This window comes from Lynx rufus, unplaced genomic scaffold, assembly GCF_022079265.1.
Source record: "Lynx rufus isolate CCGP_SWC_20201006 ecotype Redwood Valley unplaced genomic scaffold, mLynRuf1.p SCAF_2, whole genome shotgun sequence".
Classification (NCBI taxonomy): domain Eukaryota; kingdom Metazoa; phylum Chordata; class Mammalia; order Carnivora; family Felidae; genus Lynx; species Lynx rufus.
The window spans coordinates 202,153,006-202,179,363 of NW_025814834.1; the positions used below are offsets into that span (position 1 = coordinate 202,153,006).

Here is a 26,358-nt window from a genome sequence, read left to right on the forward strand (position 1 = left end):
AAAGAAGATAGAAGCTATTCTGGAGAAATGTTTCACAGTTTGGATTTGTCTGATTATTTTCTCATGATTAGATTTAAGTAATGCATTTTGACAGAAATACTACCTAAGTAATCTTGTATCTTCCTCAGTGTACACTATTAGGTGACTTATGTGTACAATTTGTCTTGTTTAAGGTGGTATCTGACAAGTTTTTCCACTATAATGTTACTATTTTCCTTTTGTTATCTGTGAGGGAATGCTTTTCCATTGTGCAAATAAATGTCCTCCATTCACATTTCCACTCAATAGTTTCATTCACTGATTATTCTTGCCTGAATTAATTACTAGGATGACGTGGTATGATGGTTATAAAATGGCAATTTGTCCAGCTCTATCATTTCTTCATTTAGGAACTGGCAATCTACTGGAATAAAGGGCTTTTCTCTGTCTCTCTTCCCCCCCTCTTTCTTCTCTCTCTCTCTCTCACTAGTGTAAACTCAGATTTTTTTTTTAAGAGAGAGAGAGAGAGAGAGCATGACTAGGGGAGACGGACAGAGGGAGAGAGACAGGATCTCACGCTCAATGTGGAGCCTGACACAGAGCTCAATCCCATGACCCTGGGATCATGATTTGAGCTGAAATCAAGAGTCAGACACTCAACCTACTAAGCCCCCCAACTCAGATATTTTTTACTCAGTGGGTTTTAATTCATTATTGCCACTATTCATCCTGATGTTCAAATTGTCACAGATTTGGCCAGTAGCATGTCTTTTGAGCTAGGTTCTGTGTCCTTAATGGTATGTTTCTTTCATTTTTCATATATTTTTTTACTTTTTGTTTATCTTCTGCTTTAAGATGTTGTAGGCTCATCTTGTACACTCCTTGTCCCAGAGCTGGAATCAGTTATTTTTTCAAGGACTCCTGGTTCTTTTTAGTGGGGAATGCTATTTGAGAAACCAGTAACTTATAGCCATCGAGGTATTATTACTTCTGGACCCTATCAAAGACAGAGTTGGAAATAATGTATAAATATATATGAATATATATGTATTTGTTAAACTATGAGATCATACTGATACTGCTAATTCCAATCGAATACCTCAGAGCTATTCTTTGCCTTTCCATATTCCATATCTGAATCTCCCTTCTCCCACATTGAGAAGGGAACACTCAAATATCTATTATATCAATATTATATTTATTATTAACATTAATATAGTTATCTCAACAAAACTGATATACTCATTTGCCCAATTCTCCAATACAAAATAGTTATGTAATTGCTACAGCGATACCACTGCAAATGACAAATCTACTATCTAGAGTTCAATCAAGATTTCTTTAAAGTTTGTCTTTAAAATACATATGGTCAAAGAATACAAAGTACTGTGTTCAAAAATTACTTGGATTAGTTGGCATCCTTCTCCCCAACTTTGTTGATTTTATTTTACTTTTTTGAATGTGCAAAACCTCAACATGGTTCTAAAAGTAAAAAACTCTACAAAAACGTCCAGAAAAAGGTTACTCCCTTTTCTCTACCTCTCTACCCTATATCTTCCACTCCCTAGAGGTTTCATTAGTTTCTGCTTACCCATCTGGGCTTGTGTTTGCAAAAATATGCAGGTATCCATATAAACTCTTCGTTAAACCAAAATTGGCAAAAATTATATTAAAATATCCCTTAAACATATGGAAAAGATATTCAATTTCTCTCATAAGAGAAATGTGACTTAAAACTATATTGAGATACCATTTTTCATCTGTTAGAATGGTAAAATTCAAAAGCTTAACCACACAGTCCATTGCTGGGTTGCAGAGAAACAGGCACTTTCATGTATTGCTACTGGGAAGGCAAAATGGTGCAACACTCATGGAGGGAAATTTGGCAATATCTAACAAAACCTCATATATATTTACCTTTTGGTTAGCACTCAAACCTCTAGGTTTTTACCCTAAAGATACATTTCCAGCAATACATGTACCCAAGGTTATTCATTATGGTATTATTGTAATTATGAACGATTAGAAACGACTATAAGAGTCCATACATGGGAAATTCATTGAATAAATATTGGTTCATCTACATAATAGAGTCATAATAAGAGGTCTATGCACCTATGAAAAGGACTCTATGAACTTGTACAAGTGATTTCCAAGATATATTGGTAAGTGAAAAGAGAGAATATATATATATCTCAAGTCATGTTTCACTCATTCTTCATCATCAACAAGTCCTCCACGTCTAGTCATTCCCTCTATTCTCTCTTCACATGCTGCCTTTATGTCTTTACTTGCCTTCCTATTCCCTTAAGAATTCATGACTCATTACTAAAATCATTCTCTTGCAACATTCATCTGACAAAACCCCAACCCTGGATGATATTCTCCTGTATCTTCAACTTTCCCTTTCTCTACTGATTCCTTTCCCTTGGAATTATACATGCCCAAGTTTCTCTAATCTAGAAAAGTACTTCCTTGACACCAAATCCATGTTGAGCTATGCCTTCCATTTCTCTTCCCCTTCACAGAGAAGAATGAAAGAGTAGTCTATACTCAGTATTTTCACTTCCTCACTTCCAGTAATTCCTATTATCTATACCACACACCACAAAAATGGTGCTTGCCAAGGTTAACCCTTGCCCTAAATCAATGTAGCTTCCCTGACCTAAATCAATGGACACTTCTTAATCCTTACCTTACTTGGCCCCTGGTAGTATTTGATGGTGCTGACCACTTCCTCCTCAATGAAACTTTCTTCTTCAGGGTTCTGTAGCATCACCGTCTCTCTGTTTTCTCTTCCTACTCTTCTAGCTTGTCTTTCTTGGTATCCTTTCCATATTCTTTTTTGTTCACATGGCCCTTATGTTTGTCTTCTTTATGGCTCTATCCTAGGCTTTCCTCCCGCTCTACACATTCCCCAAAGGCAATCACAACTCACTTTCATTGTTCCAATCTCTATACTGCTCACTGCTCCCAAATCAACACCTCTAGTGTGTACCTCTATCTTAAGCTCAGACCCAAGTATTCCAACTACTTATCCAGAAAGTGCTAGACAACACATAACATACAGCTCCAGAGCCTCCATACTGAGCTTGTTATCTTTCCCCTCAAACCTATTCCTTTTCCAGTGCTCCCTAAGGCAGAAATTTGACCTTCACTCTTGATTCCTCTTTTCCTAACGTTTCATATCAAGTCACCAAGAATTCTACTTATTTTATCTCTTAAATGTCTTTCAAATTCACTGACTTCACTCTATCCAAATTACTATTATCTTGGTTCAGGTAACCCATCATGTCTTCTTGAATCACTGCCACAGCCCCTTAACTGGTCTGGTATATTTAGACCTATGCAATATTAATTTTGAAGCCAAGTTAATTTTCTTTAAAGCTTAATTCTGATCACATTGCTCCCACCGTAAAAACTATTCAATGGTTCTCCATTGCCCTTGGGATCAGACTCCACGCTGAGCATCATGACCTAGGATCGTGACCTGAGCCAAAATCAAGAGTCAGACACTCAAGTGGTTGAACCTTTAGGGTGCCCCTTGGATGCTTTTTCAATAGGCATCTCTGTGGATATAAATTCTACATACACAGGAAAGGTAACAAGACCCCAGAGTGGCTGAACTCTGAAATTTCAAGTAACTCACAATGCAAACAACAAAGTCAAAAAATAAAAATAGGGCCAGGTTACTAAACTGGAAGGTAGAGAAATAGTATGGGTGAACAGGGATAAGATTTAAAAAGTGAATTTTACTACAGAAAATTTAAAAAGCCAATCAAACCAAGAGGTTTTTAGTGAACACCCACTAACTGTTCAGCGCTATACGTCCTAAAAGTATTTTTTTGCATTTCCTTTTGCATTTTTCAAAAGCATACAAAGTAGCAAGTTAGGAAATCCAGGGGAAAAAATCTTCCTCAGATAATAAAGAAGAAAACATTATAATCAATAACCACAAAAAGGAGATTTTACCTTTTTTATCCCATCTCCAGTCTCCAATAATCCCCTCTTCTTAATGCTAAAATAAACTGCTGTTAACCAATGTGCAGTCCATATATGACAATGGGTGGGAAATAAAACAAGGAAAGGAAATGACTGTCAAGTGTTTTAAAAAGTTAGATGCCGGGGCGCCTGGGTGGCTCAGTCGGTTGAGTGTCCGACTTCAGCTCAGGTCGCGATCTCACGGTCCGTGAGTTCGAGCCCCGCGTCGGGCTCTGGGCTGATGGCCCAGAGCCTGGAGCCTGCTTCCGATTCTGTGTCTCCCTCTCTCTCTGCTCCTCCCCAGTTCATGCTCTGTCTCTCTCTGTCTCAAAAATAAATAAACGTTAAAAAAAAAAAATTAAAAAAAAAAGTTAGATGCCATCAAATTGGCATCTCAGGAAACTTTAAGAGCTTTCTACAAATAACAACAACAATATCAGCTAATGTTTGAGGGCTATATAACATGACTTTACAATTTGCTAGGCATTGTACTAAGTACTTTAGATAAATTAACTTGTTTACTCCTCCTCATAAACCTAACAGGATATGTGTATTATTTTATTGATGAAGAAATGTGTGCTAGAAGAGACTTATTCAAGGTCATATGACTCACAATGGCATTTCAATTACTATTTGGCCAAGGGGAGGTGTGAGATACTCACAAAAAGATACACTTCCAACCTCAAACTAGGAAAGAAGGAAATAAGATAGCCTTTTTGGGGGAGGGTTGGGGGGGGGGGAAGACAGCCTTTTAGGAGTTAAGATTCTAAAACTCATCATGGCTTCCATCATATGACACGTTCTCCCACCTCTATGCCTATTCTTTCTATTTCCTGTGGCTAGAGGAAGAGCAGGAATGGATAATCTCTGTATGTTGAGACACCTTGGCTCTTGATCTTGAGCTCTCCTCTCTCACTTCCTACTTTATCCCCAGGAGACATTATCCAGTCATCTTGTTTCATGGCTCTTATAGACTGGTGGTTCTTGAACTTTTGTCTTAATACCCTTTACATTGTTAAAAATTACTGATAGGGGGCCTGGGTGGCTCAGTTGGTTAAGCATCCGACTTCAGCTCAGGTCATGATCTCACGGTTGATTTCAAGCCCCACATCGGGCTCTCTGCTGTCAGGCACAAAGCCTGCTTCTGATCCTCTATCTACCCCCCCCCCCCGCCCCTCCTCTGCTCACTCTCTCTTTCTCTCAAAAATAAATAAAACATAAAAAAAAATTACTGAGGCTCTCAAAGAGCTTTTGTTTATATGAGAGCTTGCTTTATGTATTTACTTATTTAATTTTTTTTAAGTTTATTTATTTATTTTGAGAGAGACAAAGACAGAGTGAGAGGGAGAGGGGCAAAGAGAGAGGAGAGAGAGAAAATCCCAAGCAGGCTCTGAGCTGCCCAGCACACAGCCTGATTCAAGGCTCAAATCCACGAAGCTGTGAGATCATGACATGAGCCAAAACCAAGAGTCGAATGCTTAACTGACTGAGCCACCCAGGTGCCCTGGGTTATATTTATTGATATTTACCATATTAGAAATTAAAATGGAAATCGTTCATATTATTTCATTTAAAAATAACAAAAATGATAAGTTAATACATTTTAAATGAAAAGTAAATATATTTTCTAAGACAAAACAATTTATTATTTTTTTTTAATTTTTTTTAACATTTATTTATTTTTGAGACAGAGAGAGACAGAGCATGAATGGGGGAGGGTCAGAGAGAGAGGGAGACACGGAATCTGAAACAGGCTCCAGGCTCTGAGCTGTCAGCACAGAGCCCGACGCGGGGCTCGAACTCACAGACCGCGAGATCATGACCTGAGCCGAAGTCGGCCGCTTAACTGACTGAGCCACCCAGGCGCCCCTAAGACAAAACAATTTAATGAGAAGAGTGGCATTGCTTTACATAATGTCTAGCTTAATGGAAGATAACTGGGTTCTCATACCTACTTTTGTATTCAGTCTGTTGCAATATGTTATTTTGGTTGAAGTATATAACAAAAATACATCCTCACAAAGATATGTAGTTGCAATAGGAAGGAGTATTTTAATACCCTTTTCAGATAACTGTAGATATCATTCTTTGATATTGCACCAAAACTCCACAAGTAATGAGTTCTTATATTACAATGTAGGATCTGAAACCACATAAATGAACTATTGGTACCCTCCTACATTCAAGTGCATTGGTCTAGTTTGCATTATGCATAGCTCTTTTATGCATGTATGAGTCTGTTACATCATATGTTGGTCATTTTGACAACAGTGACTCACTGAATTTAAAGATCTTCAATGCTAACATTCATTATACAATATTGTTGACATTTGTTTGTATCACCACGGATGGAAAAAGCCTTTTAAGTATTGAGAAGTTACCACACTCATGGTGGCAGATACAAATTTTCCTATATTCTCATTCATTCTCTCTCTCTCTCTCTCTCTCTCTCTCTCTTATTTTGCCTAAAAGTTCAAGTTTTATCCTTGGCAACAAATATTGTCAGTTGTTTTTCTTAAAGTGACAGCTCATTTCATTTAAAAAATTTTTTTTAAATTATTTTATTTACTATTTTGAGAGAGAGAGAATCCTAAGCAGGTTCCACGCTATCAGTGAAGAGACTGATGTGGGGCTCAAACTCACAAACTGTAGGATCATGACCTGAGCCAAAATCAAGAGTCAGATGCTCAACCGACTGAGCCACCCAGGTGCCCCTCAGTTCATTCATTTTTAAGAAAATGTCTGCCATGGGGCTCCTGGCTGACTCAGTTGGTAGAGCATGTGACTCTTTTTTAAAATTATTATTTTGGGGCGCCTGGGTGGCGCAGTCGGTTAAGCGTCCGACTTCAGCCAGGTCACGATCTCGCGGTCCGTGAGTTCGAGCCCCGCGTCGGGCTCTGGGCTGATGGCTCGGAGCCTGGAGCCTGTTTCCGATTCTGTGTCTCCCTCTCTCTCTGCCCCTCCCCTGTTCATGCTCTGTCTCTCTCTGTCCCAAAAATAAAATAAACGTTGAAAAAAAAAATTTAAAAAAAAAAATAAAATTATTATTTTAAAAAATTTATTTATTTATTTATTCATTTTGGGAGAGAGCATGCACACACAAGTGGGGGAAGGGAAGAGAGAGAGGGAGACAGAGATTCTCAAAGCAGGGTCTGTGCTGTCAGCACAAAGCCCAACAAGGGGCTCAATATCATACACCAAGAGATCATGACCAGATCAGAAATCCAGGGTTGGATGCTCAACCCACTGAGCCACCAGGTGCTCTTAATCATTACTTTTTAAAGTTTATTTATTTATTGGAGGGGGGGTGGGCAGAGAGAGAGAATTCCAAGTGCCCTCTGCATGCAACTCTTGATTTCGGGGTGGTGAGTTCAAGCACCATGTTGGGTGTGGAGCCTACTTTAAAAAAATAAATAAAATATTGGGGCATCTGAGTGGCTCAGTCAGTTAAGCATCCAACTCTTGGTTCATGGGATGGAGCCTCAAGTTGGGCTCTGTGCTGACAGCATGGAGCTTGCTTGCAATTCTCTCTCTTCCTCTCTCTGCCCCTCCCCACTTGCTCACACTCTCTTTCAAAATAAATAAACTTAAAAGTAAATAAATAAATAAAAATGTAAAAAAAGAGAAAATGTCTGCCCAAATACTCATATTTGAATAACCCCAGTTTTTGTCTGGTAGTCATTATTTAAGATGGCACTTCATGAAAAAAGTGGCTAGTAGGGCTTGCAACTCAAACAACAGCACAAGTGCTTTTTCCTCAAGACAACCACCATGGTGCAGTACTTCCCATCCCATAATACAGAATACAAAAGAGATGTGTACTTAAAGGCTGAAATTTAATAAAACTACTACCTTCTATTGCTTCACATCAAGGACGTTTTAGGTAAAATTTGTTGTTGTTGTTTTGTTTTTTGTTTTTTTTGGTTACTGCAAATGCATGGCGTTAATAAGTCATTGAGTTTGATGCAATATTTGCCTTGATTCATGCTACGGTGAATCACTTTTTTTTTTTTTTTTGCAAATTTTAAATGAGCTAATTTTTGTTTTTGCTTTTGTTTTGCAAACAATTTCTTAATAATACTATGAAAGTAGTTTGGGCCTCATGGATTCCCTTGAAAGGTCAATGAGGATCCCCAGGGGCCTGCAGACCACACTGAAAGATGCTACTATAGACTATCTCTCTGTCAGTCACTCTCCAGTGTTTATTCCAGTCTATGCCTCTCTCCTGATCCCAGACCCACTGGACCCTGTAAAAATGATAGATATGTCTTTGTTGTTACCAAGGCCCGAACTGCTTGAACTCTGAATCCTATCCCCTCCAGCATTCCCCAGGACTTTGTTCCTTCAATTATTCTGTCCTCCTAAATCAGCAAACTTTCTCCTGCCATCAACATACAATCATGTGCTAGTATTTCTTCCCATTCTTATGAATCCCTCCCTTAATCCCATAGGCCCTTGGAGCCACATCTCTAGTTCTCTGCTTCCTTTTGTAAATAAATTTCTTCAAGAGTTGTCTACACAACTCAGTAAAGCTGAAAACAAAAGTAAAATGACTTTGAAGGAAAGAAGTGAGGGGGATAAAAAAGATGTCATTCTTCCTCCAATTTTCTGAAATGACTCCCCATTGGTTAAAGCCAACCCAAAGATGGAGGACAGAGAGCTGAAGAAAAGAAAGCTGAATGGTAGACACAGAGGGGCAAGAGAAGAAACTTTTACGGTTTATCCTTTTTACTGCCTACATCCTGTCTCCTTTCACCTAGGGGCAATTTTGTAATAAATAAATTTCCATCACCTTCTTAAAAAAAGAGAGAGAAATTGGGACCTCATCAAAATAAAAAGCTTCTGCACAGTGAAGGAAACAAGCATCAAAACTAAACGGCAACCGACAAAATGGAAGAAGATATTTGCAAATGACATATCAGATAAAGGGTTAGTATCCAAAATCTATAAAGAACTTATCAAACTCAACACCCAAAAAACAAATAATCCAGTGAAGAAATGGGCAAAAGACATGAATAGACACTTCTCCAAAGAAGATATCCAGATGGCCAACCGACACATGAAAAAATGCTCAACATCACTCACCATCAGGGAAACATAAATCAAAACCACAACGAGATACCACCTTACACCTGTCGGAATGGCTAACATTAACAGCTCAGGCAACAACAGATGTTGGCGAGGATGCAGAGAAAGAGGATCTCTTTTGCATTGTTGGTGGGAATGCAAGCTGGTGCAGCCACTTGGGAAAATAGTATGGAGGTTCCTCAAAAAACTAAAGATAGAACTACCCTAAGACTCAGCAATTGCACTAATAGGTATTTATCCAAGGGATACAGGTGTGCTGTTTCAAAGGGACACATGCATCCCAATGTTTATACCAAGCACTATCAACAATAGCCAAAGTATGGAAAGAGCCCAAATGTCCATCGATGGATGAATGGACAAAGATGTGGTATATGTATATAATGGAGTATTATTCTGCAATCAAAAGGAAAGAAATCTTGCCATTTGCAACTACGTGGATGGAACTGGAGGGTATTATGCTAAGCAAAATTAGAGAAAGACAAATATCATATGACTTCACTCATATGAGGACTTTAAGAGACAAAACAGGGGCGTCTGGGTGGCTCAGTCATTTAAGTATCTGACTTCGGCTCAGGTCATGATTTCGCAGCTCGTGGGTTCTAGCCCCACATCAGGCTCTGTGCTGACAGCTCAGAGCCTGGAGCCTGCTTCGAATTCTGTGTCTCCTTCTGTCTCTGCCCTTTCCCTGCTCATGCTCTGTCCCTGCCTCTCTCTCTCTCTCTCTCTCTCAGAAATAAATAAACATTAAAAAAAATTTTTAAGAGACAAAATAGATGAACATAAGGGAAGGGAAACAAAAATAATATAAAAACAGGGAGAGGGGCAAACCATAAGAGACTCTTATATATGGAGAACAAACAGAGGGTTCCTGGAGGAGGGTGTGGGAGGGGGATGGGCTAAATGGGGAAGGGGCATTAAGGAATCTACTCCTGAAATCACTGTTGCACTATGTGCTAATTTGGATGTAAATTAAAAAGTATAATAAAATAATTTTAAAAACAAGAGAGACAAAAGAGAGTTCTCTACACTGTGGTTGCCACTTTTTTACCTCCAATTCACTCTCACAACCCCTCCAGTCTAGCATCTACTCCCACCATTCCAATAAAACTGCTTCAGTAAAGACCATAGTCATTGTTCTATCCTCATCTTACTGAACCTTTCAAAAGCATTGAGCAGAAGCGACCATTCCTTTCTTGTAATATTCTCATTATGTGGGCTTTCCACTCTCCTGGTTTTATTTCCTTTCTACTTCACTGACCACCCCTTCTTGGGTAACTTTCTTGGGTAGCTGGTAATCAACTCCTGAAAGCTGGAGTGTCTCCACAGCCAGGTCTTGGGCCCTATTCTCTAGAGGTCCATAGACATTTGAGTCTCTGGATTTCTCCCTACGGTCCACAGCTCTCTCTCCCAATTAGTACCATCACTTCCTACTTGACATCTCCACAAAGCTATCCAACAGGCTTCCAAATTTAAAATGTCCAACCCCTGAATCTTTCCCAAACCTATTTTTCTCCCAGTCCTCTTCTTTCCATCTGCTCTCACTTCTCTAAGTCTCACAAGTGGCAAAGCTGGGATTTAAACTAGGGTTTTTGTTTCTTTTTTGTTTTGTTTGTTTTTTACATCTAAATCTGTGCATTCCTGGGCACCTGGGTGGCTCAGCTGGTTAAGTGTCTAACTCTTGATTTCGGCTCAAGTCACTATCTCACGGTTGTGGAATTGAGCCCCATGTCAGGCTCCATACCTCCGCGCTGGGCATAGAGCCTGCTTGGGATTCTCTCTCTACCCCTCCCCTGCTCATGCTTGCGCTCTCTCTCTCTCTCTCTCTCTCTCTCTCTCTCTCTCTCTCAAAAAAATCTGTACATCTGGACATTCTTTCATACTATGCACTGCTACATAGGTTAGGGAAGTGCAAATTGAAATAATTCACCTTAATGTAATTTTGTATTTGAGTTCCAACTTTTGGGAAACAATAGATGGGATCCTTTTTTGTGTTCATAGAAGTTTCCAAGTCTATTCTGAACAAAGTTATTTAACTACGAAGAGATGGAACAGAATATGGGTTGGATGGGGAGGCACAGCTAAAAGAAACGGCTGAGCCAGTCAGTGATCACTGTCTACTCAGCATCCACCAGAGCAGGGCTTCTCAACCACGGCACTGTTGGCACTGGGGCTGCATATTTCTCTGCTGCGCACTCTCTGCTGTCCTGTGCACTATAGGAGGTTTAGCAGCATCCCTATCCCCTTTCCACTATATGCCAGTAGTACCCTTCGAGTTTGGACAACCAAAATTGTTTTCAGATGTTGCTAAAAATGCCTTTGGAGGTAAAATCATCCATGCCCTGCCCCCAACTGCACTAGAGGGAAGTACTTTGAGTTATATTCCAAAGGAAATATAGAAAGAAACTACAGAACAATAAAGATAAACAAATTAGTAGAAATTATGTCTTCAAAGAATTTTTAGAAATATGGGAAAGCAATCAAGATATAAAAAGTATAAAACAGTTTACCCAACTGTGTAAATGGTATGAGCCCAATTTTGTGGGGGGAAAATTTATATAAGCATGGAAAAAAACTGGAAGACTTAAGAATCATAATTGTTACTCATTGAACTAGTTTGCTATAATCCAGGCACTGTGTTAGTCCTTCACACAAAACTCATATAATCATTACAGCTACGCCCAGTTATTGTTCTAGTTTACAGATTGGGAAACTAGGGGTAACACGCACAAGGCTATATAGCTGGGGAAGAGATAGGTTTTTGTTTTGTTTTTTTTAATGTTTATTTATTTTTGAGACAGAGAGAGACAGAGCATGAACGGGGGAGGGTCAGAGAGAGGGAGACACAGAATCTGAAACAGGCTCCAGGCTCTGAGCTGTCAGCACAGAGCCCAACGCGGGGCTCGAACTCACGGACCGTGAGATCATGACCTGAGCCGAAGTCGGCCGCTTAACTGACTGAGCCACCCAGGCGCCCCAAGAGATAGGTTTTAAAACTAAATTTATGCAGCTCTAATACCCATCTCTTAACTAGTATTCTGCTTCATAATACACAAAGGCAGTATACCAAAGGTTAACAATGTTTATTCTAGATGACAGAATTTAAGGTAATTTTGTTTTCTTTTCTATATTTTTCTGTCTATTCCATATTTTCAACTATGGTAATATTTATTACTTCTATAATCAGAAAAATTGGGGGGCTCAGTCAGTTAAGTGTCTGACTTTGGCTCAGGTCATGATCTTACGATTTGAGTTTGAGCCCTGCCTTGGGCTCTGCACTGACAGTGTGGAGCCTGCTTTGGATCCTCTCTCCCTCTCTCTCTGCTGCCGACATCGTCCCCCCATCAAAAATAAATACACAGTTAAAAAAAAAAAAAATTTAAGTAAAAATTGTGAAGACTACTTGGTAACATGGAGAAAAGACTTATTATATGTTAATCATATGTTAATATGTATCTTAAGTTAAGATACAAAATTCAATGTAAAGTACGATTACAATTATGTGAAAATATGCAGGAGATAAAAGGAAGTACACAAAATGCTAATAATTGTTTTAGGGAGATGGGACTAAGAAGTAATTTTTACTTATCTTTTCCATATTACCATTAATGTAGTTATATTTTATTTTTTAAAAATTTTTAATGTTTATTTAATTTTGAGAGAGAGAGAGAGAGAGAGAGAGAGAGAGAGAGAAAGCGCATGCGCACCCATGGGGGAGGGGGCAGAGAGAGAGGGACACACAGGATCTGAAGCAGGCTCCAGGCTCTGAGCTGTCAGCACAGAGCCTGACGCAGGGCTCAAACTCATGAACTGTGAGATCATGACCTGAGCCAAAGTCGCATACCTAACTGACTGAACCACCCAGCCGCCCCACAATGTAGTTATATTTTAAAATGGATAAAAGTTTATAATTTAAAAAAGCAGTAACAACCATCTGTAATCTCACTACCCTAAGATAACACTGTGAACATTCAATAAATTTCTTTCTAGTCTTTTTCTAAGATCAACAGGATCACTTATATATACTAACTTGAAGGAACCAAAGAGAATTCTTACTCAACCTGCAGGTAATGCTAAGTTGGACAGGACAGCTAAATGTTGGATTGAAAACATGATCTGGAGGAAGGAAAGGGCCTGGAATTAACACTATGGAGTGTCTCTGTTGGACACAACGAAAGAGTTGAACTTCTGGATTAAAGGCCTGGCTCTCCATGGACTGGACAGGACAACACTGGACAAGATGCTTGGCCTTATTACTAAACCCTTTTTAAGAAAATACCCATTCCCTATATACCTCCCCACAGCATTTCTTTGAAACTAAAATGAGAAAACACTATGTAAAAACACTTTGTAAACTTTAACTTCCTTTGCAAAGGTAAGAATAATTACTGTCCAAATCAATAGTAAAAACAGTGGTATGCACCTCAACAATATTTTTCCAAACACAAAGCAAATAATATGACCAAAAACAATTTCTGTGTGACCATGTCAATCACTAACCTTGATTTACCTGCCTATGTTTACCTGCTTAATAAAACTGCTAGAAAGGACAGGAAACCATTAGGTATGACCTGCAGAGAAAAACTTGTTTTTGCCTTGAATAATGCCAGAAGGGTTCTCTACAGGCAGAGAATTAAGAGCCAGCCATCTGCATCTAAGGTGCAAACTTGATTTCTTACCTGTAGCTCTGCTTCCAGGCCCAGTCGTCTGATAAAGGGGTCAGTGACATGGTAGCGACGCTCAAAGCTCAGAGCACCCCGCTCCTGCGGGACAGAAACAAACTCAGTTTCATTGATTCAATTCAATATGATTTACTACGTGCCTATTATATATCCAGCACTGTCCTGGGCACTGCAGGAGCTACAAAAGGTAGTAAGAAATTGGGCTGCAGGAGCCTGCACTATACTTGGGCAGGGATTAGAGAATAATAAAAGAGTATAAAATTAAGCATAGGGTGCCTGGGTGGCTCAGATGGTCGAGTGTCTGACTCTTGATTTTGGGTCAGGTCATGATCTCACAGTCCATGAGATCGAGCCCTGCGTCAGGCTCTGTGCTGACAATGTGGAGCCTGCCTGGGATATTCTCTCTCTCTCTCTCTCTCTCTCAAAATAAATAAATAAACATTAAAAACATAAGCATTAAATTGTGCTTGTTGGGTTACAAAAAGCAGAAAGAAAGAAAGAAAGAAAGAAAGAAAGAAAGAAAGAAAGAGGAAGGAAGGAAAGAATGAAAAGAAAGAAAAATTGAAAACAACAAATAAAGGAGTTTCCATCTTTAGGTTAGAGAGAGAGGGTGGGCATCACCTTTAGGACACATAATGTGGGGGGTATTCAAAGGAAAAAAATAATTTGCATGGTCCCTCCAACTCTATGATTCTGTGCCTCTAGGAAATGGTCCTTGCCCTTGAGGGGCACCCAGTCTAAAAAAATTACAAACAAAACCTCCCACAAATGGACAAAGCCCCTAAAGGATTCAGGGATGAAGGGAAAAATATACAAAACACAGACTGATGTGCTCCGTGCACTAAGCACATAGCTCATGTATACACTCAATCCTTTTTGATGATCATAGCTTATGCTGCATGCCACTTAATTTTTTAAAGATTTTTAATTAAAAACATTTTTAGCACTTAACCTTTTCAAAGAACTTCCTGTGTTCTTTCAGATTTCATTCTCTATGATCAGCCTTAAAGGCAGACACTATTATCATTTAACAACAGAAAACACAGGGAGGTAAAATGATTCAAGTCTTATAGGTAATTAGGGCAGTGGTAAGATTAAGCTCCTGACCCAGCTTGGGGTTCTTACTATAGGAGCACATCAAGTCCTGGTAGAATTTCTTCCATTAAATCTCTGTGTTCCTTTACAGCAGGTTCCCCTGACAAAGCCTGGGCTATCTTGCTAAATGAACTTGACAGCCCCATCATCCATTCATCTCACAGAATGTACAAACTGCACAGGACAGGTGCAGAAGACCCTTAAAGAAGAGCAAAAAGAGTCTAAGCTGAACTGGGACTAAGACTCTTCTAGGGTCTGTTACATGCACAACTTAGCAGCTGGAGCAACATGAAGATGTCATATTTTCTTCTGCTACACCCACCCCCCACACACACACACCTACATATGTACACACAGTTGTGTACACACATGCACAACACACATGCACAGTACACTGGTGGCTCCCCTCCCCACCGACCTCCATTAATTTCAGCAGCCCAAGTACAAAGCACTGGGATAGAGGAGTCTCCATGAATTCCATATTCTTGGGCAAAGAAGATGGGAGTCAAGAGACCTTGATTTTAGTCCTAGGTCTGCCACTAATTAGCTATGTGACTTCAGGCAAGTCACCAACTCCAGACCTCAGTTTCTTCAGCTGTAAAATGAATCTGTTAGGAAGAAAGGACTTCATGCTCTGGTTCAAAGGGCTGAGCTGCTTACCTTGATCTGCCTACGGATGAGGTCTCTAGTTATGTTGACTTTTGCCATCTTCTCTTAATGAATTCAACAGCAGGAAGCTATAGAAGGATCTTCAGGACCCTTGAGCATTCCAGCCAAGCCCAGGTCCACAAGACACACATTTAATTACCTGGGGAAAAAAAATCATCAAACCTTGGGGGATGGAATAAGGTGGCTTCAGAGTCCTGGTTCCACCCCTAAAACATCCCACCAGCCTACCCAGTGAACTGGCTATTGCCTGTGATTTATGACATGGTGGGCTGGCTCTGCTCCATAGTGTTGAAGAACTTTTGGAAGGTAAAGAGGGTGGGAGGGGGGAGACAATGACTCAGAGCTACAGGAAGTATTGGAACAAACATTGAAAGAATCATGCATGCTTCACCAGAAAGTGGGGGGTTGGATAGGAGTATGAAGGAAGATCCTAAAAGTAAGAACAAGGCAAGCAAGAAAGATGTCAACTTCCACTTGCTCAATATGCAACTGTGGCAACCAGTCTTTTAATTATACTTTGAATCCCTGCTGCTCAGCTTGGCTCTCTCCAAAACCAAATCAGTACCACAGACAGAGCACTCAACCCTTTAACAAATTGATAGAATCAAAGAGTGGACCGGAAATGTAAAGGTGATCATGTCCACAATCCAATCTAATAAAGAGATCCCTCTTCAATATCCTGATAGGTAGGCTTTCAGTCTCATCTCCTGAAGCAACTTATTCCTTTGTTATAAACTCTGATGGTTAGAAAGACCTACTAATCTCATTTCTGATAACTTACATAAGAAATTACAAAATATAAGAAATACAAAAGTCTATACCCAAGCATATTCATCACAGATTTTGTAAAAACAAAAAAACTGAAAGTACCAAATTTTTCAATGATAGAGGAATGGCTAAACAATGTATAGCCATATGATATTAAGCAGCATTAGAAATGTTACTTATGAAGGAAAAATGCTTACATTACACCAAATGTTTCCAAGATAACATGATGCTTTTTCAATAAATACTATTATCAAAGCTGTGTTTAAAAAGGAATTACAAGGGGCACCTGAGTGGCTCAGTCCATTAAGTGTCTGACTTTGGCTCAGGTCATGGTCTTGCGGCTCATGGGTTTGAGCCCCGCGTTGGGCTCCGTGCTGACAGCTCAGAGCTGGAGCCTGCTTCGGATTCTGTGTCTCCCTCTCTCTCTGCCCCTCCCCCGCTTGTGCTCTGTCTCTCAAAAATAAATAAACGTTACAAAATTTTTTTTTAAAAAAGGAAATATAAAAAATAATAATAGCCATCTTTAAACAGTAGTGTGACTGATTTTTTACCTTCTGCTCTTTGAGGTTCTCAATTTTTTTTTCTACAAAAGCACATTAATATTGCAATCAGAAAAAAAATGCTTGAGAAAGAAAATAAACGCAGAAAAAAACTCCAAAGCTTTTAAAAGAAAGTTCTACCTCCTGTTACTTCCAACCTTTGGTCCTGGTTCCACCTCTGAAGGCATGCAGGAGGTCTAGTCTTTCTTCCCCATTTGGCCCTTTGTGCTGTGATGATGGCTCTCAGGGCCCACCAGGCCTCCCTGCCAACTCTCCCCAGCCAGCAGGATTCCCAAGACTACTTCTGGATCTCCTGGCCCTGCTTTTCCATCAGTTGCCCTCCTACAGACTCCTAGCACTCCCTCCTGAAATCACACTCTCTCCACCTGTTCTGTGAGCAGACTCCTTCTTTTCCTTTGGCATTTAATCACAAAAAGAAACTCTCTATATAAACACTATGTTATCGCAGATTTTTTTCTTTAGTGCTAGGCACAGAGTAGGACAATAAAAATCTTGCTATCTAATTAGATGTTCTCTTTCAGCCTGAGTACTTTGGGGCTTATGCCTCCATGATTGATTTGGGGATCATAAGCTCTTAAAAGGGCAAGAGCCTTCCCTCACAATGTGGAAACCATCCAGCATTGCATCTTTGTGAGCATTACCAGAGAGATACGGAAGCCACTGGCACTGTTTAGGATCACAAAACCCATGAACATGAAGAACATGTAGGGATGCCAACTGTAAACAACTATGGTTTCATGAGGACTTTTCCAGGGGCCTCTGGCCATCAAATTAAAAATGTGAATTTGGACAAACTGGCATAAACTAAACACTGGCCTGCAATTATGTTTATGGCTCTAGTTTGTGATATACTGGTCAAGCCTCCCTGCCCCCCCCAAAACAACAGTAATTTCCCCCACAATCACCAAGAATATAGAGTGAGACTTATCATAATGGAAAGAACACCCATGTCATGGAGTATACCTGGTATTAAGTAGGACCAGCTATGTGGCCTTGGTAAACTCTCAATCTCCCCAAGTAGGTTCTCATTCCTGTGTCTCATAGGCACAGGGAAGAATTGGAATAAACACTGAAGGGGCCACAGACGCCTCACCAGAAAAAGGCTCATTCTTCACCCCCAACAGCCTTATTCTTGGAAGACTACTAGAAAGGTCAAATGAAATAATGTAGGTACAAAGTTTTTTCTTTAATTTTATTTTTAAAAGAACGTAAGTACTTTTATCTGCTAAGAAATAGTAAATTGCCAAATATACACTTATTATGTACTAGGAATTGTGCTAAGAGCTTTATATAGTTATTCGTTCAACAAATGAGTGCAAGAAGGATCTCCTCTACGTCGGGTACTATTGCAGACCCAGGGGATACAGCAGTGAACAAACCAGGCAAGTTCCTTACTCTCACAGTACTAACATTCTAGCAGGAGGGAATAGATAATAAATAAAAATACAAATAAAATAAGAATATCCCAGGTAAAAAGTGCTGTGATGAAAATAAAATAACTTGATGTTAAAGTGATTGATGGGCTACTTTTAGACTTGAGGTCAAAGAAAATGTAGTACACATTTGTGGAGTTTCTAGATGCTCAGCATTTGAAGCCCTTCCTATATTTTGAGAATCCCCCATCTAATGAGTTTAGAAGAAGACAGAGTGCCTCTCACTATGAAGTGAGAATAGTTCAGACTAAGATTCCTTCTCTGAAGATCCCTTACAGCTAGAGTGTGTGCCTATGACCCAGGCTATGCCAATGAGACATATCAGCCCCAGACTTTAATTGGGATCTGGGATCAAAGAATCAGAGGACCAGCGAGAGTCCATGCTGGCAGCAAGTTGTGGCTATAATGGCCATGAAGGTCCAGTCAGCTGGTGGTGGTGGTGTAAGCTGTATAAGCAGCAGTAGTGACCTCATGGATTGATTCTGTAAACGATTTTGGCCGTGGGTCCTGGCTGCTACCCAACTTCCTTCGTTTTAGCCCAGTCTTCAAGCTTGGCTTTGTGGCCTTCCCTGTTATTTTGTGAGTTTCCCTAATAATCTTTCAAGAATCAGCCAGAGTTGGTTTCTGTTGCTTATACCTATAAATCCTGCCTGATACAGAGGAGCTCTCTCAAAAGATGACACTCAAGCTGAAACACGAATGACAAGAAGCTACAAAGAACCTGGAGAGGACACATCTGAGGAGAGAGAATAACCACTGTTAAGGGTGCAGAGGAAGACTGGTTCAAAAAGCTTGTACAGTAGATAGATTCTATTACTATCATCATCTTACGGAAGAGGAAATAAAGTCATGAACATGAAACAATTTTCACAATGTCACACAGGTAATAAATGGAGGTGGAGCAGGGAGAGCTGTATGCACACTCTTAACCATTTTGTATGTATGAATAAATTACTATGGTACATAATTTCCCAGAGTAATATCACTATGACCATCCATAAGAGTCAACTAATCTGTTACTACTCACTCTTTAATTTTCTTAAAACGTTAACTGGGTTTTTAACAAATACCAGGCACTGTGCTAGACGTGGAGGAATACTGACTAGGATGAAAGACATAGCACCTAAAAAGCAGAGAATCAAAGGCAAGGGACTTAAGCTAAGATTGGTGTGTGCTTGAAAAAACTAAAAGGAATAAAAGAGGGAAAAAGCAGAGAAAGCAGACAAAAAAACCCCATACTACAATTCAGGTAAATGGTAAAATAGAGAGTGGGATTCAAAACAGTATCAGACTAGGGGGCGCCTGGGTGGCTCAGTCAGTTGAGCGTCCGACTTTGGCTCAGGTCATGATCTCTTGGTCTGTGAGTTCGAGCCCTGCGTTGAGCTCTGTGCTGACAGCTCGGAGCCTGGAGCCTGCTTCTGATTCTCTGTCTCCCTCTTTCTCTGCCCCTCCCCCACTCATGTTCTGTCTCTCTCTATCAAAAATAAATATTAAAAAAAAAAGAGTATCAGACTAATAGGTAGAGGTTAAAAAACCAAAATGTCAAATTTAATATAACTGCTGCTCAGTTAGCATTGTGGTAAACATTTCTGTTCCCATCCTGAGAAGAAATGACAGCACACTGGCCGATAGCTCATTCTGGAGCACAGCCCACCTTCACCACCCCCTCCCAGGAAACAGGGATTCAGCATCTTCCACAAACTTTTTAAGGCAGGCGTGTGTAACTGAAAAAACATTTCTAAGTAGAGATTATTCTAAAGGTTCACATCAGGAGGGAAATACCCCTAAATCTGCAAGAAGTATAATTAGTTTCAGACTTCAAAAATTTCTCAAATATAAATAATTAGATCAATAAATGAATTGTTATTTGAATATGAGGAGATTTAATTATGGTCAAATTTTAAAAGCATTATTTTAAGGAGTATCCTGGAATAGTCAATTCTACAGAGCAAAAAGAACTCACGGATATAGAATGACATGATGGAGACATTTGGAATTGAAGAAAGGAAGTTATATATTTATGATTAAACACCAGAAAAGACTACATCAAGGAGATTTCTCTCTGGTGCAGTATGCAAATTGTATGTTCAGTTCTGCCGAGATGCAAAAAGACTGAAATAAGTGACTTCAAGAATCCATAAGATAAAATTTTCAATGCCTAGTATGCTAGGCACTGCACTAGACTTTGAAAATCCAGCAAAGAACAAGCCAAACACAGACCCTTCTCTTCAAGAGCACACAATATAGTTGTCATGAATTGAATACCAATGGTACCAAGACTATTGTAACTAGAGCTCCTCAGAGGGACTGAAAAAGGCTAATTTAACTGAATGACCAAAATGAACAGCCAAGACAGTAAATTCAGAAGGAGCAACAAGGAATAATAAATTAAATCTTATTTATACTCATTTATTCACACACCTTAGAAGAAATAACAAAAATGACAGTGGGGGGAAACAAACTAAACATAGGGCAGTAGAGTAAGAAAGGTGACTTGGAAATCACTAACAAAAAACTAGAACTGTAACAGACCCAAGCAACTTTAAATGTGTATTCTTCATTCTAAAGATAGCACAATGAACTGAGTATACCCTTATGTTTGCACTTAAAGCTCTAGTAATATTGAGGGCTAATTTTGCAGAACATGAAAGTTCAATACAAAATCTCTCTGGCTAAAGTACAAGGGTTGAACATGGCATCTTCTGTCATTACAGGCCAGCTCTAGTTGATACTCAATGATAAGGAGGAAGAAGGAAGCCAGTTTCTGGGAGTTGGGAATGTGAAAAATATAAAATGCCTATGACACCGAGGAAAATATATGACATAATGTTATAAAAAAAACATGAACTGCCATGTATATTGATACACTGCCCAAAAGGTATTCCATTCCTAGAGTCTAGAATGTCTAGCATGTCGCCACTTAACCCTATCCCTTCCACAGACCTTTAACTCGGGCTACTGGGAAACTTTTTTCCACGGGCATCTCTGCTATTACAAAGGAAGCTAATAAGAAAATTCAATTAACAGCTCAATTTGGAGGAATTAATCTACTCCATAATGCAAAGGGTACCAGTAATATAATAGCCTGAGGTTAACAAGCCTTAGAACAAAGTACGCCTGGCAAATGTTACTCATCTGGAACCAAAGATTGAACAGTAACATCCAAATAAACATGAGGAAACACCCATTTCAGGTGTGCCACAGTCCTTGTTTGAGTTAATGTAGCAGAAAGGGAAGTGGACTTAAAATACTTAGGCACTTGGGCCTGCAGTCCAGCCCCCTCACTGTACCCATTAGTACCTACTTAGACAGTTATTCAACCTTTCTGAGTTTCAATTTCGTCATTTGTAAAATAGGGATACTCATTTATTTCAATTAGTTGTTGTGAGGAATAAATGATGAAATATATATGAAGGTACAAAATAGTACCTGGATTACAGCAGGTGCTCAACAGATGTTATTAGCCAAATCTGAATTCTAGTAAGACTTGATAGCTCCTGATCTATGCTCTGGCATGGTTACAACATTTCTCTTCCTTCCTTCCCGACCAGAGAGACAAAGCTGACATTGGGGATTCCATTGTAGGATGGTGGGGCACAGAGAATGGGATCTTTCTCACCTCTGCTAGCTTTGAATTGCAAGATCAGGAGGAAAATGGTGACTTTGCTAAAAACAAAGAAACTCCATTCAACAGTCTGTACAAGAATGGTTAGGGCAGGATTATTCATAACAGCTAAAAGGTAGAAACCCAAATGCCCATCAACTGATGAATGGACAAACAAAATGTGGTGTTTATTGTGTCTATACAATGCAATGTTATTTGGCCATAAGAAGCAATGAAGTGCTGATACGTGTTACAACATGGATGAACCCTGAAGACATTATGCTAAGTGAAAGAAAGCTACATGTTGTATATAGGTTTCTCCTGCTATCCAAAAGCAAAGTGTTCCTATGAAACCTATCCTAAGCTGCAAGGGCATAAAGCGAAGAAGCAATTACCATCAGTTTATTAAATGGAAAAAAATTTTTGGCATTTCCAGACCCCAAAAATAACTTCTCTTAGGCTTTTCTGATACCATCTTGCTAAAGGATGAGCAAAATAAATAAATAAAGCACACTTTATTTTATAAAGCACAGATGCTCACAGACACAGTTCAAAGCTATGGCGGTTGGATGCTGAGTGTAGTTCCCAGGGTGGAAGCTGGGAGGAGCCACTCTCGCCACTCAGGGTGCACACTGCCACTATAATAGGCTCACCGCAAAACAAATGCTGAGCACTATATTTGATTTTCACCCTTTTCATAAAAGCAAAATTCCCCTTTGGATTCTCTTCGGTTAGTGTAAAAGGTACTGATGTAGATCTTTCGTAAAAGTGAAGTGGCATAACATGAACTTTCAAGAATCGAGGGATATCTATAATTCCATTTATATGCAAAGGCCAGAATAGGCCAATCTATAGAAATAGAAAGTAGATTTATGGTTTCCTGGGGCTAGAGAGGACTTTAAAGTGTATAATTCAGTGGTATTTAGTACACTCACCATGTTATACAACCATCACCTCTAGGTAGTTCCAAAACACTTACATCACACCAAAAGAAAATCCCATACCTATTAAGTAGTCAGTCCCTCTTCCTTCCTCCCTCTAGTATCTGGCAACCACCAATTTGCTTTCTGCATCTATCAATTTACCTATTCTAGATTTTTCATATAAATGAAATCCTACAATATGTGACCTTTGCGACTGGCCTCTTTCACTTAGCATACTATTTTGAGGTCTATCCATGTTGTAGCGTGCATCAGTACTTCATTCCTTTTTATGGCTGAATACTATTCCATTGCACTGCTATATCACACTGTATTTATCCATTCATTCATCTATCTGTTGGTTGTTATGAATAGTGCTGCTATGAATGTCCATGTACAAGCATCTGTTTGACTACCTGTTTTCAATTCTTTTACGTATATACCTTGGCGTGGAATTGCTGAGTCATATGGTTATTCTATATTTAACTTTTTGAGGAATTGCCAAACTGTTCTCCATAGCAGCTGCACCATTTTACAATTTCACCAGCAATGTAAAAGGTTCCAATTTCTCCACATCCTTACCAATACTTGCTTTTTAAAAAAATGTATTTATAGCCATCCTCACGGGTATGAAGCAGTACTTCATTGTGGTTTGATGTTTCTTTTTGAGGTGATGAATATGTTCTAAATTTGACTGGTGATTGTTGCACATATCTGTGAGAATACTAAAAACCACTGAATTATACACTTTAAATGAGTGAATTGTATGGTATGTGAATTATATCCCAATGAAGTTATTATATTTTTAAAAAGGAACTATTGATACCAGCAACAATATGGATGAATCTCACAGATTCTGAGCAAAAGAAGCCAGACTTAAGAAAGTACATACTGGGGGGCCTGGGTAGCTCAGTCGGTTAAGCGTTTGACTTCGGCTCAGGTCATGATCTCGCGGTTCCTGGATTTGAGCCCCATGTCGGGCTCTGTGCTGACAGCTCAGAGCCTGGAGTGTGCTTCAGATTCTGTGTCTTCCTCTCTCTCTGCCCCTCAGTACCCCCCCTTTCAAAAATAAGTAAACATTTAAAAAAAAAAAGTACATACTGTATGATTCCATTTACAGTTGACTCTTGAACAACACAAGTTTGAACCGTGTGGGTTCATTTATATGTGGATTCTTTTCGATAAATACAGTATAGTACTGTAAATATATTTTCTCTTCCTTATGATTTTCTTAATAAAACTTTATTTTCTCTAGCTTACTTTAAGAATACAGATATAATACATATAACATACAAAATATGGGTTAATTATTTGTTATCTGTAAGGCTTCTGATCAACAGTAGGCTTTTAGTAGTTAAGTTTTTCAGGAGTCAAAAGTTATATGCCAATTTTTGACTGCCTGGAGGGGGCTGGGCAGAGTGGGTGCCCCTAACCCCCACACTGTTCAAGAGTCAACTATATATGAAGTTCTAGAATAGGCAAAAATACAGTTAAAAAAAAAAAAAAAAGAAGTGTTGCCTGAGTGCATACAGATTAACAAGAAAAGGAAACCTGAGAACTTTCTAAGTGACAGAAAAGTTCTATATATGAGGGGAATATGGCTATATAGGTACTGGGGGTATGGGTGACATGAGTATATCCATTTGTCAAAACTGTACAATCAAGATTAGTGAATTTTAATGTTGGTAAATTTTACTTAAAAAATAGAATGGAGGAGGGGCGCCTGGGTGGCTCAATCGGTTAAGTGTCCCACTTTGGCTTAGATCATGATCTCAGGGTTTGTGAGTTCTAGCCCCGCATGGGGCTCTCTGCTGTCAGCACAAAGACCACTTTGGATCTTCTGTCCCCACCCTCTCTCTGCCCCTTCCCTGTTCATGCCCTCTCTCTCTCTGTCAATAATAAACACTTAAAAAAATAGAATGGAAGTGGAAAGCAAAGGAGGTATAGATAAAATAAGAATGGCAGAATGTTGACAGTTATTGAAATAGGATGACAGATAAATGGGGGTTCATTATTCTGTTCTATTCTGTTTACTTCATATATATTTGGAATCCTCTCTTATCAAGTCCTTTTAAAGATCTTTCTTTCCTATTAAGAGTCACTCAAAACATGGAAGACTGATTAATGAAACAGAATACTGTTAATCATATATAGTTAAAAAATCACGTTCAAGACATATATGTGACCATCTTAGCCTTGAAGGGAAAAAAAAGACAAACCAAAAGTGTACATATCTACAATGTTATAACAAGAAGGATATGTGTTTGGGGTGCCTGGGTGGCTCAGTCAGTTGTGCGTCCAACTTCGGCTCAGGTCACGACCTCATGGTTCACAAGTTCGAGCCCCACATCGGGCTCTGTACTGACAGCTCAAAGCCTGGAACCTGCTTTGGATTCTGTGTCTCCCTCTCTCTCTGCCCTTCCCCTGCTCATGCTCTGTCTCTCTCAAAAATAAATAAAAACATTTTTAAAAATTAAAAAAAAAAAAGAAGGCCAGGCATTAAAAATATGCCAGTGATCTTCTCCCTGGTAAGACAACAGGTAATACACACACACGCGCGCGCGCGTGTGTGTTACATACATTTTTTTCCTGCCTCAAAATCAGAACTTATGAAAAAATATATATATTTTTTTTCTTTCTGTTTCTCTGTACTTTCCAAGTATTCTATTGTGAACATTTATTGTTCTTATAGTAATATAGAAATAGCTATTAGGAACCAGCTTTGGACTGAAAGAAACCTGAGTCTAAATCTGGCTCTACTATATACTAGGTTGTGTGATCTTGGGTAAAATTATTTACCTTTAAGCTCCCGGGTTTTGTTGGTTTGTTTGTTTTTTACCTGCCATGTAGGTATATGAAGTAGTATCTACATCATAGGGTCACTGGGAACATTAATAAGACAATGCATTGCAAAACACTTAGCACAATACCTGGCATATGGTAAGTGCTCAAGAAACACTGGCTACTTTTCATTTGTTACACAAAGATAATAATAGCACCTACCTCAGGGTTGTTGTGAGGATTATATGCGATAACTGGCACACTGGAAATACTTATTAACCGTGAGTGACAGTATTATTTGCAATAAGAAAAATTGTTTAAGAAAAGCCTCCTCTCAAAAAATTAAACATAGAGTTACCATATGACCTAGAAATTCCACTCCTAGGTATAACCCAAGAGAAATAAAAACAAATGTCTACACAAAAACTTGTACATGAATGTTCTCAGCCCCAAGGTAGAAACAACTCAAATGTCCATCAATGGATGAATGTCCATAAATGGACAAATAAAATGTGATATATCCATATGATGGAGTATCAATCAGCCATAAAAAGGAATGAACCACTGATTCATGCAACAACATGGATGAAACTTGAAAACATAATGTTATTTGAAAGAAGCCAGTCACAAAAGGCCACATATTGTATGAATCCATTTACATGAAACATCAAGAACAGCAAAATCTACAGAGAAAGAAAGATTAGTGGTTTCTTGGAACTGAGGAAGAAGATGGGAGTGACTGGGGTAGTGGTGACAGCTAAAGGGTATGGGTTTCTTTGGGGCATGATGAAAATGTTCTGG

At 39.2% G+C, this 26,358-nt stretch overlaps 1 protein-coding gene across 3 annotated transcripts in view; it reads right to left on the minus strand.

The window, feature by feature from the left end:
• Positions 1-26,358, minus strand: part of WDTC1 (WD and tetratricopeptide repeats 1) — a 65,645-nt gene that overhangs the window by 32,652 nt on the left and 6,635 nt on the right. For all 3 annotated transcript variants that reach the window (XM_047082471.1, XM_047082469.1, XM_047082472.1), the window contains exons 2-3: positions 15,483-15,630; positions 13,725-13,808 (exon numbers count right to left, since the gene is read on the minus strand). In XM_047082471.1, coding sequence (XP_046938427.1) covers positions 13,725-13,808; positions 15,483-15,530 — 132 coding nt within the window. In that variant the 5' untranslated portion in view covers positions 15,531-15,630. The remainder of the gene's footprint in view (positions 1-13,724; positions 13,809-15,482; positions 15,631-26,358) is intronic.